This window comes from Falco biarmicus, chromosome Z (assembly GCF_023638135.1).
Source record: "Falco biarmicus isolate bFalBia1 chromosome Z, bFalBia1.pri, whole genome shotgun sequence".
Taxonomy (NCBI): domain Eukaryota; kingdom Metazoa; phylum Chordata; class Aves; order Falconiformes; family Falconidae; genus Falco; species Falco biarmicus.
This window is the reverse complement of record NC_079311.1, coordinates 17,178,325-17,194,073: the sequence shown is the minus strand read 5'-3', so window position 1 is coordinate 17,194,073 and position 15,749 is coordinate 17,178,325. Positions and strand designations below refer to the sequence as shown.

General features: G+C 40.1%; 1 protein-coding gene across 4 annotated transcripts in view; it reads left to right on the top strand.

The window, feature by feature from the left end:
* The first annotated feature begins 14 nt into the window (after positions 1-14).
* The window catches only part of NCBP1 (nuclear cap binding protein subunit 1), a 31,009-nt gene continuing 15,274 nt past the window's right edge, over positions 15-15,749 (top strand). For 2 of the 4 annotated variants that reach the window (XM_056323710.1, XM_056323707.1), the window contains exons 1-13: positions 15-165; positions 358-443; positions 1,204-1,304; positions 2,589-2,745; positions 4,536-4,643; positions 5,002-5,123; positions 5,627-5,696; positions 7,236-7,451; positions 8,493-8,590; positions 9,925-9,988; positions 13,181-13,291; positions 14,516-14,580; positions 15,236-15,298. In XM_056323710.1, the coding sequence (XP_056179685.1) occupies positions 132-165; positions 358-443; positions 1,204-1,304; positions 2,589-2,745; positions 4,536-4,643; positions 5,002-5,123; positions 5,627-5,696; positions 7,236-7,451; positions 8,493-8,590; positions 9,925-9,988; positions 13,181-13,291; positions 14,516-14,580; positions 15,236-15,298 (1,295 nt within the window). In that variant the 5' untranslated portion in view covers positions 15-131. Of the gene's footprint in view, positions 166-354; positions 444-1,203; positions 1,305-2,588; positions 2,746-4,535; positions 4,644-5,001; positions 5,124-5,626; positions 5,697-7,235; positions 7,452-8,492; positions 8,591-9,924; positions 9,989-13,180; positions 13,292-14,515; positions 14,581-15,235; positions 15,299-15,749 lie in introns of all 4 variants that reach the window. The other 2 variants (XM_056323709.1, XM_056323706.1) reach the window with 1 other exon arrangement.

Here is a 15,749-nt window from a genome sequence, read left to right as displayed (position 1 = left end):
AGGCGGGGCGCCCCCGCCCTGCCCCGGAAGCAGAGGTGCGGCGGGGCTAGAAGCGGGCGGGCGAAGGAGCGCGCTTGTCTCTGGTCCGCGTGAGGCGTTCCGGCTCGTCGCTCCCTTCTCTGCTTCTCGCCATGTCGCGACGGCGGCACAGTGACGACAGCGATGGTGAGCGCCACAGCAGCCCTCGTGCCGGCTGCTTCCCACCCGTCCCTACCGGCGCCCCCCGAAGTCACGGGGCCGGTGCGGGCTGGGCTGGGCCGGGCCGTCGGCCACGGGAGGGGGGGGTTTGGGTGGGATGTAGGGCGGCTGGGGCGGGGGCTCCCCGATGGTAACGGTGTGCTCGGTGTGTTGAAGCAGGGCAGCCCCACAAGAGACGGAGGACTTCTGAGCCGTCGGAGATCGAGGAGAGGCTCGAGTCGCTCATCTGCAGGGTGGGAGAGAAGGTAGGTGGGCTGCCTCCCGGCTGGGGCTGGGGCCGGGGCTGCGCGGCAGCTCGAGAAGGTCAGAGTGGTTTCTTGGGATCTTCTTTTCCCCTTGCTCTGTGTTGTGGGTTAGCGGTTTGTCTGTAGTCGCCACCCAAAAAGAAAAGATTTGTTTTATGAGATAGTTGGAAAGTTTTCAACCTTTGCAAAATCACGTGGTAAAATGAGCAAGGACTTGGATAGTAGTGTTATGTTTTCCAGGCAGTGATAAACAGCCATCGAGCAGATTATAACTTTGTGAGAAAAGGTGGTGTTAGTTCTAGTCAGCCAAGGATGTAAGGGAGTTAACTTTGTTATTGGCACAAAAATAGAAATGGACAAAAAAAGGATATGGCACAAAAAATGTGCTGCACTGAAAAACAAGTTGTGAATGTGTTTCATTTCATGTTGCATTGTTAATCAAGGCTTAGTCAAACTACCAGGGTTACCCTGAGGCAGTGTTAAGCCTTGCATCCCAGGGGAGTACTAGAGTTCTTTGCAGGGGAGGTTGGTGATCAGGTGCAGCTCTTCTGAGGAGTAGCTACTCCTTCTCTCAGGCCAGTGAGAGTAGTTCTTTACTGCTAATGGTATTGAATTATTGCTTTGAAAAAGGAGGTGACATAAAAGAATGCTCTTGCCTGACTTTCTTCTCTGCCACTTGAGAGTTGGGGGCTGATTGGTATTCCTTGTTGATGATTAAACTTTTCTTTTGTTGTTTTGTTTGTTGTTTTTTTTTTTTTAGAGTAATTCGTCTTTGGAGAGCAACTTGGAGGGCCTAGCTGGTGTTTTGGAAGCTGATCTGCCAAATTACAAAAGCAAGATACTAAGAATACTATGTACTGTGTATGTATGCAGGAGGTCTGGGCATCTGGGGGGTGTTCTTGTGTGCATAACTTTTAAGTGCTTAAGGCAGTTTAAATGCCAAGAATGGCTTCAGTTCCTGAGTGCTGTTATAGCACAGAGTTTAGTTTACCACAAACAAAGGAAATAGAGGAATAAGCTTGCAGTGTTACTAGGTATAATTCAAGGAAAATAACTCTTTAGGTTACTTCGACTTGAAAAGTGCACAAAGGCTCCAAGCAGATAGAAGAAAACTTGGAGCTGCTTTTCAGTAGCAATGAGAACACAGTGATGCTGCGTAATATCCTGTTTCCCAATTAAATGCTTAGGAGCACCAGAGCTCCTAATACTTACTTAGTCTTATGAGCTGTGCTGGTTTTTTGTTGCCTGTTCCTCTTCTCTGGCAATGAGGTGCTCGTGTTTTCCTAAGCCCATTTGCTAGAGGAGGGGAGCTGGGAAGACAAAGAGCTGAAAGCAGGCTCTCTGGTGGCTGCTGACAGCTGTCCTTCCTCTCCTTAGCAGAGTGCAGGAGCAGAGGTGCCCTGTGTCACTGGTCACTGAGCAGTATTGGAGGGAGGGGTTATGCAGGGTCTACAATAGTAGGTAAGAGAAATACGAAGGAGGGGTGTGGTGAAGAGAGATCATGTTCCAGCCCTAGCCTATGCTCTGGTTTTGTAGGTAACTACTTTGTAGTAATGTTTATTAACATAAGGCAAATAGTACATCTTTTTCTATAGCAGTAAGACACTTCTTAAAGTATAGGGTTAGCTTACATGCATACTAAAATTGTTGAGGAAAACTAATTCTTTACAGTAGGACCTGGCCTTCTGTATGCTGTGCTTAAAATCAGTTACTTTGACTTGAGAAACTTGGAATCAAAATTAATAGTATAAAATGTGTACATCTCTTGTGTAAGCTTGCTGATGCTGTGTATTAAAATTATTTTTAAATTACAAACTTAAAACAACTTCTTACATCCTTGCATAAATTCTATCCCTTAACGTTATTTGGCCAACCCTCTGGAACACTCAGCAATTAGATATAAATAAAAAGCAAATAGCTTAAATGTACTTGAAAGTGGCACCTGCCTTCCTAAGTGACTGTAGAGGGAAAAAAAAAAAAGACTGTCTGAAATATTAACTGTGGGATAGAACTGTAAGGTCACGGTAGCACTTTTTTCATATTTACTCTTGGGACAAGCGTAACTTACAATAAGCAGATTCTAAGATGCTATGCAGTTGCCACATGATGACTAAACAACTAACAGTGTTTCTTTTTCTGTGTCAGTGCACGTCTGTTACCAGAAAAGCTTACTGTTTACACAACACTAGTTGGGTTGCTGAATGCCAGGAACTACAATTTTGGTGGGGAGTTTGTAGAAGCCATGATTCGTCAGCTTAAAGAATGTCTGAAAGTCAATATGTATAAGGAAGCTGTGCATTTAGTAAGTGGTTTTTCATTTGTTTGGTTGGTTTACATTTATATCTCTTTCTCTCCTCCTTCTTTCACAAAAGAGCTGGGCCTTTCAGTGTGTATTTCAGTCGGTTTTGGCATCAGTGTGCAGTGTGCTGTAAATATACCAAGAGAAAATGCATGTTATGTGGAAGTAATTTCCTTCCTCATGGGAGAGAAATTATATCAGAGTTGCAAAATTGACTTCCAGATGTATATTTTTCCCAATGACAAATTTGCAGTAAACGCAGGTGCTCCCCCCAACCTGTCCTACAGTCAAATGTAAACGATAAGTGAAATTTTGTTGTGTTCAGAGGTGTATGATCGTTTTTGTGGCTCCCATTTAAAAAAAAAAAAAACCAAACCTAAATAGAAAACTAACAGTCTGGTTCTCAAAAGCTATTTTTGATGGCTTTTATCAGGCTTATATTTTCATTCTGCTCATGAGGGATGAAGGTCAGGCAGGTGGTTTTACATGCTCTCTGTCTTTGAAACAATTTGCTCAGCTCGTGCCACTTTACAGATTTTATCTGCAAAAAAATTAGTAGGACTTCAGCGGTGTCTGATTTGGAAGCCCAGTGCCAAGCTCACTAGCTTCTTTTGAAGCCCACTGGTGAAGATTTAAGATTCTGGTATGTTGTTGTATTTTGTCAAGAGACTGCTTTCAACAGTGGGACAGTTTTGCTAATAAAATCCTCGTTAGAACTTTTTCTAGTGTTCTGTCCCTTGGCTTCAGCTTCAGTTTCTCTGGTCATGCTGTATAGAAATGACTTGTATGAGTAACAGCTAAGGAGTGGCAGTGGAAGTCTTTCCTTAGCTTTGTCAAAAGCTTTTCAAAGACTATTCAGAGCAACGAATATCTGGAAGATAAGAGTTTGGTACTTTCCTCTGTTGCAGTTGCTCTTGTGAGTACTGAACTTAGTGCAAATATGTGAGATCTTAATTGCTAGAATTTTAGCCTGTACTGTCTGTTAAGATTGTGATGATGCTGGGAGCTTGGGTCCTGCTAGGGCCTTGTTTAAGTCTGAAGGCAGATCAAAAGAGAGGGAAGAGGGAAAAAAAGAAACGGCGCACTCCTCTGGCCTAGATGTTTATTACTTAAATTCCCATTTCTGTCAGTCTGGGTTTCTTACTAGAGTGCAGCCAGTCAAGGATATGTTCCAGCTGTGGAAATTTTTTTCTTCCCAGGCAAATAATTCCATTCTATTCCTAGCATGCCATCATTTCTGAAACCTGGAAATGCCAGCAGTTTTTACATGGCTCTAACTATCTGTATTTATTAATAAATAATTACAGAAATTAATCGTGTATAATGGCATACAGATTCAGCACTGCTGTTTGTCATCTGGACTCACGAAGCAACAAATCTATCTTCAGCTTTTTGGAAGCTTTTTTCCTTCAACTGCTGTAACTTTAGTGATGCGGTACCATTTAGAGTAGATAGAAGCACAAGGGGTTTTTTCTGTATTATTGATGTGCGTGTCCTTGAATGCATACTGGTGTTTCCCACCTTTCCGTAATAAGTATCACACATGCAATGTTATGGCAGTGAACAGACTACAGACATTATAAAGAATGATATATTAGGCAGTGCTTATGGTACCTGTTTTCCAGGGTTGAAAGGTGGATCTGTACAGTGTGCAGTTTTTCTGCCTTCGTAGTATTGAATGAATATTGTACTTTTATTGATGAGTTCTTTTAGTCATTTTAAGTAATGTTTATTCATTCTTGTGCACTCAGTTTAAAATGTATTAATTTAAAACATTTTTTTTCTTTTTTTAGGTTCGTTTTCTGTCTGATCTTGTGAATTGTCATGTAATAGCTGCACCTTCGATGGTGGCTATGTTTGAGAACTTTGTGAGTGTGACACAGGAGGAAGATGTACCCCAAGTAAGCAAAAGATCCATAGGCTCCTCTAGTACTGTTTTCACAATTTTTCTGTACTTATGCTTAGAATAGGGGACTTTTAGACTAAGAGAACAAAACAAATGTACTGTGTGCAGAAGGACTGTCAAAGTGATACCATTTTTTAAGTCTATTTGTCACGGTTCAAGTTAAAAATGATACATGTCAAGCAAGAATATTTTTTTTTTTATGGCTTGCCAATCCTGTCTTTAACTGCTGGTCTCTACATCCTCCCAAAATAATAGTTTTGCTAACACTTTAATTTAAATTAAAACAGGGTATGTGTACCAAATCTTTTGGAGCTTACTTGTATACTAGATTTCAGTATAATTCTTTCCTATAGGTACGATGTGACTGGTATATGTTTGCATTTCTGTCATCTTTGCCTTGGGTTGGAAAAGAGTTATATGAAAAAAAGGATGCTGAAATGGATCGTCTCTTGTCTCAGACAGAAAGTTACTTGAAGTAAGTTGTAACCCATTAAAAATACTCTTACCAGCATCTATTCAAGTATGGATTAATAGCTTTGATTATTGCTCACTTAAAAGTACTGTAAAATCTTAGCTCTGAACCATTCTGTGGGTGAAAAAATCCCACTGAAAATAGAGCAGGTGGAGAGATTTTTGAATTTGAAAAGTTTTATTGTCTTTTCTAGTTGTAGGGTATGTTGAAGGGCTTGTTCTGCTCATTCTGGAGCAGCTGCAGTTACAAGTGTGCTGTGAATACTGATAGGTTGTTGCGTTAGCGCTCTGCAGTGTGACTGCTTTCTGTCTAGGTGCTTCAAGTTAACATCTTCATTATATAGAATATAGGAATAGAGATATTTTAAGGAATCACAAACCTGGTTTTTATATACTGTAGACCTCATCAGCTGAAGAGATCAAATAGTAGTATGCTCACAATAAGAAAAAAAATTGCTGCCCTAAATTAGTCTTTTAAAGGTCAGGTTTTCTTTCCTGTGTAAACAGACGCCGCCAGAAGATTCATGTACCCATGCTACAAGTTTGGACTGCTGATAAACCGCATCCACAAGAAGAGGTGAGTGCCTTCACATTGCATTCTTTCAGAAAGCTTGGAAAACAATTTTTATTACTAGGATAGTCTTTTTATCGTGAAATTAAAAGGCACCTCTAAAAGTATTTGAATTTTCTCCTGTTTGTCATCAATTCTAACCAAGTTTTACTGAGGAATTCTCTTCTAAGTCTTAAGCCTAAATATAACGTTTTAAGGGATGAGTAGGAAAGTGTTTTGTTTGCTGACAGTTCCCTGAGGAGATGTTATAAGTGAGGAATGGTTGTAAATTGTAGTATTTCTTTTGGGATTGCAGGTACAGGGCTTCATGTTAAAAGGACCTTTATGAAAAGCAGAATGTATTTCCTTACTTAACCCTTAATGTCTTCCTTCTGCAAGAAAGAAAGCTTTGTAGTGGCTTTGCTTTCTCAGCTCTGGGGAGTGCTGAACAAATATGTAGAAACTGTATGCAGCAGTTAACCATGCTACCTTTCACAATTAAGCTAAAAATACTGGGGGGGAGAGGTGGCATCTGGCTACTTTTGGGTGGAGTTTGCCTTTTTGGATATTCTTGGGGGTTTTTTTCCTCTAAGTTTGAGGACAAACTTAGCTGGAAAGTAAGATCTAAATTGGTCTTCTCGGAAGTTTTGGAACACGGTGCACTCAATTTTGTTCACTGTTCTGATTAAATCAGTCTTAATTGTATTGTAAATCGTAATTTGGAGAGAGAGGCTGGCTGATTATGATTGCTTGGTCAGTGCGAGTATTCTGCCTGCCCAATATCTGAATTTCCTTATTTAGGAGAGATTGGCAGAGTGTGCTTGAGACAGTCTTGCCCAGAATACTGCAGACATGACTGTTCACTTCAGGTGCTAGCTGTTACCAGTTTTGTTCCCATTTTGTAGTGTGATAATTTCGGTGAATGCGAAACACTTGCATGTAAAGACAGTTACACCTTGAGAGACTTGTGTTCAGTAAGGCAAATGGCCTCCAGAGTTCTCAGACTGCTTTTAGGAAGAGAGTGGTTAAACAAAGCAAGGCTACTGCCAGTTGCACAGGTGTCTGTGCCATCTCTAGGAGAATGCTGGGACTCACAATTGTGTTGAAAAGCATGGCAAAGGTATTTAATATTTGACAGTATTATAAGTATGCAGTAGCTGATAGTTTTGATTGGGAACAGCATAGCAGTCCTACAGAATAACTTTCCAATTTTGATGTTGATACTATGTCTGTTTTAAAACCACCAATGAGCAGTGACTGAAGTAATTTTCACGGCTGTAGTTTTGCTGACAGATTCAAAGGATGACAGTCATGCTCGGACTCCTGGTCTGTCTGTTGTGTTGAAAAACCTGCCTGTGGTCAAATTTTACTGACACAACGTTGTGTGGGATTAGGAGCAGCTCTGTCATTTAGGGTTCTTAAATTTACTGAATCAGCAGTTTAAGAAACTGGGTTTTTTTCTGAATGGAATACAGAATTTAAGAAATAAATTTCTGATAGTTCAGGGAGCTGCCAGCTTTCTTACGAGATTCAGTGCATCTGATGTTTCTCACCTTTTTCCTTCAGTATTTAGACTGCCTTTGGTCTCAGATTCAGAAGTTGAAAAAAGACCGTTGGCAAGAACGACACATTCTGAGGCCCTACTTGGCTTTTGATAGCATTCTTTGTGAAGCGCTGCAACACAATCTGCCTCCATTCACTCCTCCACCTCACACGGAAGATTCAGTGTACCCGATGCCAAGGGTTATTTTTAGGATGTTTGACTATACAGATGACCCTGAGGTATGTGATCGTTGGGCGGGGGTCAGGGGGTGAGTGAGTAGATTTCACAGTTAGGTTCCTGGGGCAATGTTAGTCAAAATGTGATTGATATCCTCTTTCCCAGGATAGTGAGTTGTTTGAAAACCACAAGCGGTTCTGCTTTGATACTTCTGTAGGAATGACCTAAGTGACTAAGTTACTACACAAACCAAACCTGTGAGGAGCAGAATTTAGGGAGTGAGATGTTGTGATGCTTTCATTGTCTAATGTCTCTAGTAAAACTGCATTCACAGAATTTGACTTTCCTTCCATGAAGTTGGTGACTTGGGATTTTTTCCAGGCTAGGTGTTTATTGTAAAGTTTAAAGACTCTTATTTAATCATCTGTTAGAAGGTGTGGATGCGTACTGTGGAACAAAGGAGTGCATAATTGAGGTGGGTGAAGGATCCATCTATCTCAACAGCATCTATGTCTCCAGCGTTGGTCAACAGCAGATGTATAAACAGAAGTATAGGAATAGGAAAATAATATATACTGCTCTCCCCAAGTGCTTTTGTACCACCTTTTGCTTTAAGTCTGCTGCCTTTTACCTTCATTTATTGTCCCTGTTTTTTTGCAAAGAACAAAACTAGGACTCTGTATTCTTTCCACTCTATCCTGGACATTCCTGGCTTTCTTTCTTTGTAATATTCCAACTCAGCTATGATTTTTTTTTTTTTCAGGCTGCATGGTGGTAGCCTGCTTGATGGCTCCACAGGACAGAGGAAGAAGCAGATGCTCCATGAACTTATAATAGTGTTCTTTGATTTTGTTTCCATTTCTTTTTGTTCTGAGTCCTAGTACTCGTTTTAAACATCTTTATTTGTTTGTGTTTGGCTTGTGTGGAACTGTGTCACACCAGCTTCTCAGCTCTGAAGCTTACAGGACAGCTGAGACCACACTGTGTTTATGTGGAAGCTGGTCTGGTTTTTCCACCTGTAAATGTATGTAGGATGGCTTGCTACCTATAGTACCACTGCATTAGTAGTGATTTCTCATGAGTCTTAATTCTTTGTTTACCAGGGCCCGGTCATGCCTGGCAGCCACTCTGTTGAACGATTTGTAATAGAAGAGAATCTTCACTGCATCATCAAATCCCACTGGAAAGAGAGAAAGACTTGGTAGGAAGAGCTTAGCAGTATGGGGCCCTGGCACTTTTTATATGCTGTCATGGTTTCAAGGCCGTTGGGGATATGCAGAGTCCTGGACTGGTTAGACAAGAGCTCAGGATTAGACATTTCCTAGACTATTTGATGAAACTTGATTTACTACATTTAACTATATTAAAACCATTGCCTGGAATACTGTGGGTCTGTAATATCAGATAATGGATAGTCTGTATGATCCAAGAGTACAGTGGCTCCTTGGGAAGGAAATTCGTTGATAATACAGGATATGCTGCAAAAACTATGCAGACACACCTTATTCTTCATGGGAGCACTGGAGATGGTGGCTGTGTTATGCTTCCAGGAATTTTGAAGCAGCTGATTTGTTGGGGCACAGTGAGCCTTGAGCTTGTTCATCTGCAGCTGACTGGCATTAAATGATCACACTTATGCTTCCTATTCCTCCTTTCATTCTTCTCTTTGGGATTACGTGGCATTGATAATTGAGGTCACTTTGCAGAGGGACCAGCAGATTGCATTAGTTTGAGTTCAGCTGTGCCAAGAAGCAGTCAAGGCACTTTTCTTAATTTCTGCCTGAGTGGTATCTGATGTAGGTAATTGATAACAGAGATGGTTTACCATACATAATTAGCTGTGTCATGCTTCCAAATGTAAACCACCAGACTTTGTATGGTATGCAAAAAATGGGCAGAAACAATGTTTTTGGTGATGGCATGTGATAAAGGTTTTTGGTTGCAGCTGTTTGGTTCAGCAGAAACTAGAAATTCAGGGTTGTTGCAGTTACTGGGATAGTCTCTGGTAATTCTCAGAGGAAAGTAAAAGACTACTGGGGCATAGAAGATTTAGCAGAGAGGTGGAAGTAACATCAAGGAAGTAGCAGTTGTTTGCTTTGTAATGTGACAGGTGACAGTGAGCTGATTAAAAGATGAAACATTTGAAGCCTGAGTTTTCTATATAACCCATTAGCTTCAATTGTGCTTTCAAGTCATTCTGAACATCGGTTGTTGGGGTTGTGGGTTTTTGCCTTTCATATATGCATGCCAGAATTACAGATCACCATGACTTTCTGCAAAACTATTTTGTGTAGCAAAAAAGTACATCAAGTGATGTAACTACATAGCTACGTCACTTGGTGTGTCCTTTTTCTGTTTCTGTTTTAAGTGTTCTGTGGATTGAGAGGCAGTCTTTGGAAGGATTGTTGATTTGTTTGTGCTGCTTTTGTGTGGACTCTTGCCCAGAATTAAGCATTTGCTGTAACTTTGTTATTTGACCTTTATATTGCCTTTGCTGTATTACGTTTTGTACTAAATGTATCTATGGTTTTGCAGTGCTGCACAGCTGTTGAGCTATCCAGGAAATAACAAGATCCCCTTGAACTACCACATAGTAGAGGTATGGATTTTATAGATAACCTCTTTTGTACCTCTGTTATTTCCCAGTTAGTTTCACGGTAGGTCCACTAAATTAGTTTCATTTTGGAGTCAACCAGAACCTTGTTGACATCAACAAATGGCTTTTAAATGAGTGGATTATATTCAGTTGAGTGTTATTTTTGTGCTTTTTGTTGTCATTTTAACTTGATGCATGGAAGCTTTGGCCAGGTACCAAAATTTCTTAGTGCACAAGTGATCCAGGTTGTGGCATTTCTCAAACTTTGAGGGTTTTGTATCATGCTTCTAATGTATCATGCAGTCTGAGATGGCTACATTTAAGTCACTTTTAGTGGTTTTTTTTAAAAAAAATGAATTAAAATACAAGAGGAAATGGGCACAAATTGAAGTGCAAGAAAGTCCATTTTAAGCATGAGAAAAAAAATCATTTTTTACTGCAAAAGTGATTAAACACTGGAGGAGTTTGCCCAGAGAAGTTGTGGCACTTCTCTTGTTGGAGAAGAGCAAAACCTGGCAGGACACAGCTCTGAGCCACCTGCTGTAGGTGACCCTGTCTTATGCAGGGGGCTTTTGACTCCAGTCAGTCTCAGCTGTTCTACAAGATTTAGTTTGGATCTTTTAAATTATTTTGTTCCACTAGCCCTGGAAAGAACTTGCAGTGGAATAGCAGTGTGTTTCCTCCATATTAGAGAATTTTAAATAACCGTAATGTGTATCAGAAAAGCAGCATAGGTTTTCTTTTGCTGCCTCCTTCAGAGGGTCTGTTTTCAAGATGCAGAGCTGTATAAACTTCATAATTTCCATCAACAGTTGAGAGGCATTCAGAGATACCAGTGATAATGTCATATAAAGGCTTTATGAAGAAGTACCTGTAAGTAGGAATTTCAGAGCAAATTATTACAGGAAATAATCTTACGTAGATTTATCTTAATAAAAGTGGGATTGAGAATTCCTCATGGCACCAAAATGGCAAATATTCTGAATGCTGTAAAGTTGCATTACTTTTGGTCAGCTTGTTCTTTTGTACTCTGAATTCGGAACAGAGGAATCTTAAAATTAACAATTTTCCTCCTTAACATTGAAGTAGCTTCAGTGCTTTTTACCCTCAGTATCCTGAGGGCGCTGCATATGGCTGTATAGCTGTGTGCTTTATGCTTAGCTCTACACTAATGCTAACAAATAGTTACTGCAATTCCTGTCAAAATAAAAAAAAATTCCTGACACTTAAAGGCTCTGGAAATTCTTTTGTTCAGAAACTTGTAGGATGTGAAAATAGCAAGGACTTGCATAGATTAAATTACTGCAGAGAAATGCAAGATTGGCATACAAATTCTTTTACTATTAATGTAATTTACATGTTCTTGCAATTTTGAGCTATTTTAGAATATTGACTTTAGTACTTGTCTATGACCGTTTAATGAAGCTCCAGAGTTTTTAAGGCTTAGTGTGCTTTTTTTTTCAAGCTGCTGTTCATTCTGCTTGCTACTGCTCCCTTGTAAGGTGGTCTCTGTTAACAATCAAGTTGATGACTTAACAGTTTAATCTGTGAAATTTCACTAACTTTTTCAGTAAGTCATAAAAGTGTAAGGTAATGCGTTCTAACAAATAAAAGGAAGTGTTATTTAAGGTTCAGAATGGAACAGGCGGAAGTAAATGTAGCCTGAAAGCGGTTGTCAGTACTTTCCCAAGTATGCCTACTTTTGAGGTCCCTGAGGCTCCACATCGTACTTTGTCAAGCTGAGCACAAAATGCTCCATGCTGTTTGGAATGTCTGTGAAACACTGAAACGTGGCACCTTTCTCTCAGTAGCTGCTTACACATGTACATGGGTGTTTCTGGTAGCTGCAAACAGAGAATGTCTGGGCATTGTTGTTGGCTTGTTGGACTGCTATGCCCTATTGTGCTTCTACAGGTTTTGGTACCACTTAATGCTTGAGAGAGTTTGGACATTCAAATCATCAGCGTCCTGATCTTTCTTGTGGCCTTGTTGGTTTTGCAAAGTATGGTATGCCAATTTGAAACATTTAATGTGAACATTTGATAATGAACATGCCATGAATACGACAGTTTTATGCAGCATCTCAAACAGGTTATGCCTCATCATCCAGTTATTTCCTATCTTGAGAAAAGGAGCAGTTTTCTGCCTAACGGAGGCCCTCCTACCTTTTTGCGGTATTTGTCTAAACAGTATGTTGAAATTATACTGTCACAGAAAGGTTCTCCAGCTCCTTGTAGTCTCTTCATGCTTTCAAATCCTTCCTTAGAATAACAAGTTCTAGTCAACATGTTTTCATGTGCTGTTTGTGGAGTCCATAAATGAATGTTGATTTCTTACACTAGTAAGAAGATTTTTCTGAAGCTTACTAATTTAAGCTTCAGTTCTTCTGTGTTTATTGAGAAGTTAAGGAGGAAATTAACCAGCCATAATGAATCAGATTCCTGATTCCTTTGATGTAATTTAAATCTGAGAATGGCATGCAAAATAAAACAAGCGCAGAGGTGAATGTTTTACAGTGATATCTTTTCATAGCCCTCAAAGAGTGACATGCTGTTTCTGTAGGCAAACCTGAAAATAAAAGCATGAATGCTGACCGCAGGATTGATTTTGGCTTTCTTAGAAGGATCCTCTGCCAAGGGGTACTGAGGATATACATCTGTTGAATGAAATGCTAATTGTAATTTTCAGTTGAAAGTTGTGGCTTTCTTTACTTAACTTTCTGTATAGGAGAAAGGAGGACACGATGGAAAAGGTACAGATGTAATTGTAATGCAAATAGTCTTCATACTAAATGCTGATGCTTCATTTAATATGTTTAATATTAATATTTATTATGTAACAGGATCAGATGATTTCTGCTCTTCTGAGATCATGTGGTAGCACTGCAGTAGGTCATATTGTAACTATGCCCATTTCTACAGTTATATGGTGGTTTTGTTAGATACAATAACTGTATAATGCTGGTGTTTTGTTAGTATGGAATGCTAGGGGCAGTTCAGAGTGGACTGTGTTAGTACAGTGTAGGGTTACCACTACCTTTAAAAGTTCCTCTTGTTTTTTCCTTGAAATATGCATTTCAGAACAATATGGGCTTTTAGGATATGTAACTGTTCAAGATTGGCCCCTACTGCAAAGCTGAGGGTTTTGCAGGCCGTGTCGGACTGTCCTCTGATTCTTTGCCTTCCTCTCTTACAGGTGATATTTGCAGAATTGTTTCAGCTTCCATCTCCACCACACATTGAAGTCATGTACACAACACTACTGATTGAACTGTGCAAACTTCAGCCTGGCTCTTTACCACAAGTTGTATCCTTTCTGCGCTGCTGGAGAGCGTTTTTAAAATGCAGTCTTTAGTTTGTTTTTACTGTACATGATGGGATAGCAATAAATACTGGCAGTACTAATATTTTACGGCAGCTGCATGAAACTGCCTGTAACGTGATCACGAAAGAGTAACACAGCTCACTTGGCACAGGTCTAGATTTGCCAAGTGAGCAAGACTTCAGCTTTCTGGACAATGTTCTGGTACTTCCTCTGACCTTCCCAAGAAGTGCTGTCTTGGTGAGGGGATACAATACAATGCTCGTGTTTGTCACTGCAGCCTGTTCAGGTCTGGACTGTGGACACACTAAAGGCTAAGAAGGATAGGAAGTGACAGATTTGATCTTTTATTGCAACAATGGTGTGAGTGCTCCTGTTTTTTCTTAGTAGGAAGTGCAGCAGAAGATTTAAAGGAACTTGCCTGAGTTCCTGGTCAGTGTTCCCGCTAGGAGCATTCAAAAGGTCAATAATCATCTGTCTGCTCAGACAGGGTGGCTGAATGCTGAGGAAGGAGGTATGACTCCCAGCTAATTCTGGCTATTACATTGTCCCTAATTTGCTGTCATTAGAGATCATTTTAGATCAAGCTGAAGACTGAGAATGGAGAAGGGTTGACAGATGTCAATCCGCTGGTAATTTCATATCTAAATTTTCATTCTACTTCATGATACCACTCACTGTTTGCAGATCACATGATGTCAGTGATTAGAACAAAGTCTGTTTCTAGAATTGGGTGGACATCCATCCAGAAAGTTTGTAATGTTAATAGGAGGGACACTGTAAGAAGGTTAAAGACCTTGTTGGGTAAAGTCAGTGCAGGTGCAGTTTCTTAAGCCTCCAGTGATGATCAAAGATTGTTTGTGGATTAGCATCAACAGCAGCCATGAAGCTAGGCTGGTGAGATTACAGAAGTACTCCATGAGAAGGTTGTTGTCTGTTCACATCAGTGCAGTTTTGCTTGTTGCATGGTAAGAATTCAGGTTTTATATGGAATAAGCCAACAGTCTCATTGCAACCCTGGAAGAAACCCAGACTGGTATTAGAGGGTTCATTTTTTCCCGTGATGAATTTACTGTGATTTACCTGATGTTGGAATAGACCCAGGGAGCTTTCAGTACAAAATGTTGATGATACTCTATTAAAAAACTGAAAGGAGTCACATCTGACTTACCTAGTGCTTTTCTGTAAACCTTAATAAGAAACTTTCAGCTTGCACAAGCCACAGAAATGCTCTACATGCGTTTGGACACAATGAATACAACATGTGTGGACAGGTAAATGTGTTTTGGAGACAATGGAAAATATTCCTCCATATCCAATGTACAGGAAAGTGTACTCAGAAATCTTTTAGAACTCCTTGGTGCTATTCAAGGTGTGTTCTGGGCTCTGGCTTTGGGCAATCTAAAGAGAAGGTGGAGGACTAACTAATTGCTTCTGCTTCCCAGAAAGACTTCCCCGGAGGTCACAAGTCTAGCTGTCTGTACAGGACAGTTAAGGTATACCTGCTCCATAGTGGTCTGGGAGGTGACTTGGAAGTGGAGTTAATGGTGCCACCCAAAGGAGGAGAATGGTACCGATTTTGTCCTTTGAGTGAAGTCTTCATTTTGTAGGAGAGCTGTTAATTACTTAGCAAAAATGTGGAAGTTCCGTATGCACAGTAAGCTTACATTTTAAGTTAGTTTAATAGGTCATCTCTTTGTATGAAACAACACAACATGACAGGCTGTCTTTTTTGTCCATAAAAGCTTCTTTCTGACTCTCTGAACTCAGTCTTATTTGTCTGTCAACATAAGTGCCTGTTTAATGTGGTAGTAGCTTTACAGTTTAGGCTTGCGTTTGAAAAGGAGAATGCATTTATAAGAAAATTGCAGCTGAAAGTTTTCGTGCACTTCTGATATTTAATGGAGCTTTCTTTTTCTTTTAATAAAGATTTATTAACTGGTTTTCTCACCACTTGAGCAACTTTCAGTTCCGTTGGAGCTGGGAAGATTGGTAAGTTTCTTCCCTTATGATTTGAACCTGATACTGCTAAGACCTTGAAAGACCTTAACATTTCAAACTTAACCAGGAAGTGTCGCAGCCTAGTGGCCCTGTTAATTGCTTTCCTCCATCTCTTCAGAGATCCTTCTTAATCTGTTCACCACCACTCAGTGGGAGATTATCTTGATAATCTCTGTTGTCACTGTATTGTCCATGGTGAACTTTGTGATAAATCTTAAGCCAGTGTAAGCGTTCCTAAACGGGGGGAAGTAGACTTCTTCAATTTGTCCTGCACCCACAGTCAGTTGCTAGCAAATTCTCCAAAATTACTTCCTAGTTCATTTCTTTCTAACGGTTTGCCCTGACTCTATCCTGTATTCATTCTGTAATCTTGCTTTCTGTCCTATGCTAAACCTTTTATTATAACCTTTCTCTGTGAGACCTTGTGATCTGTTTCCCTCCT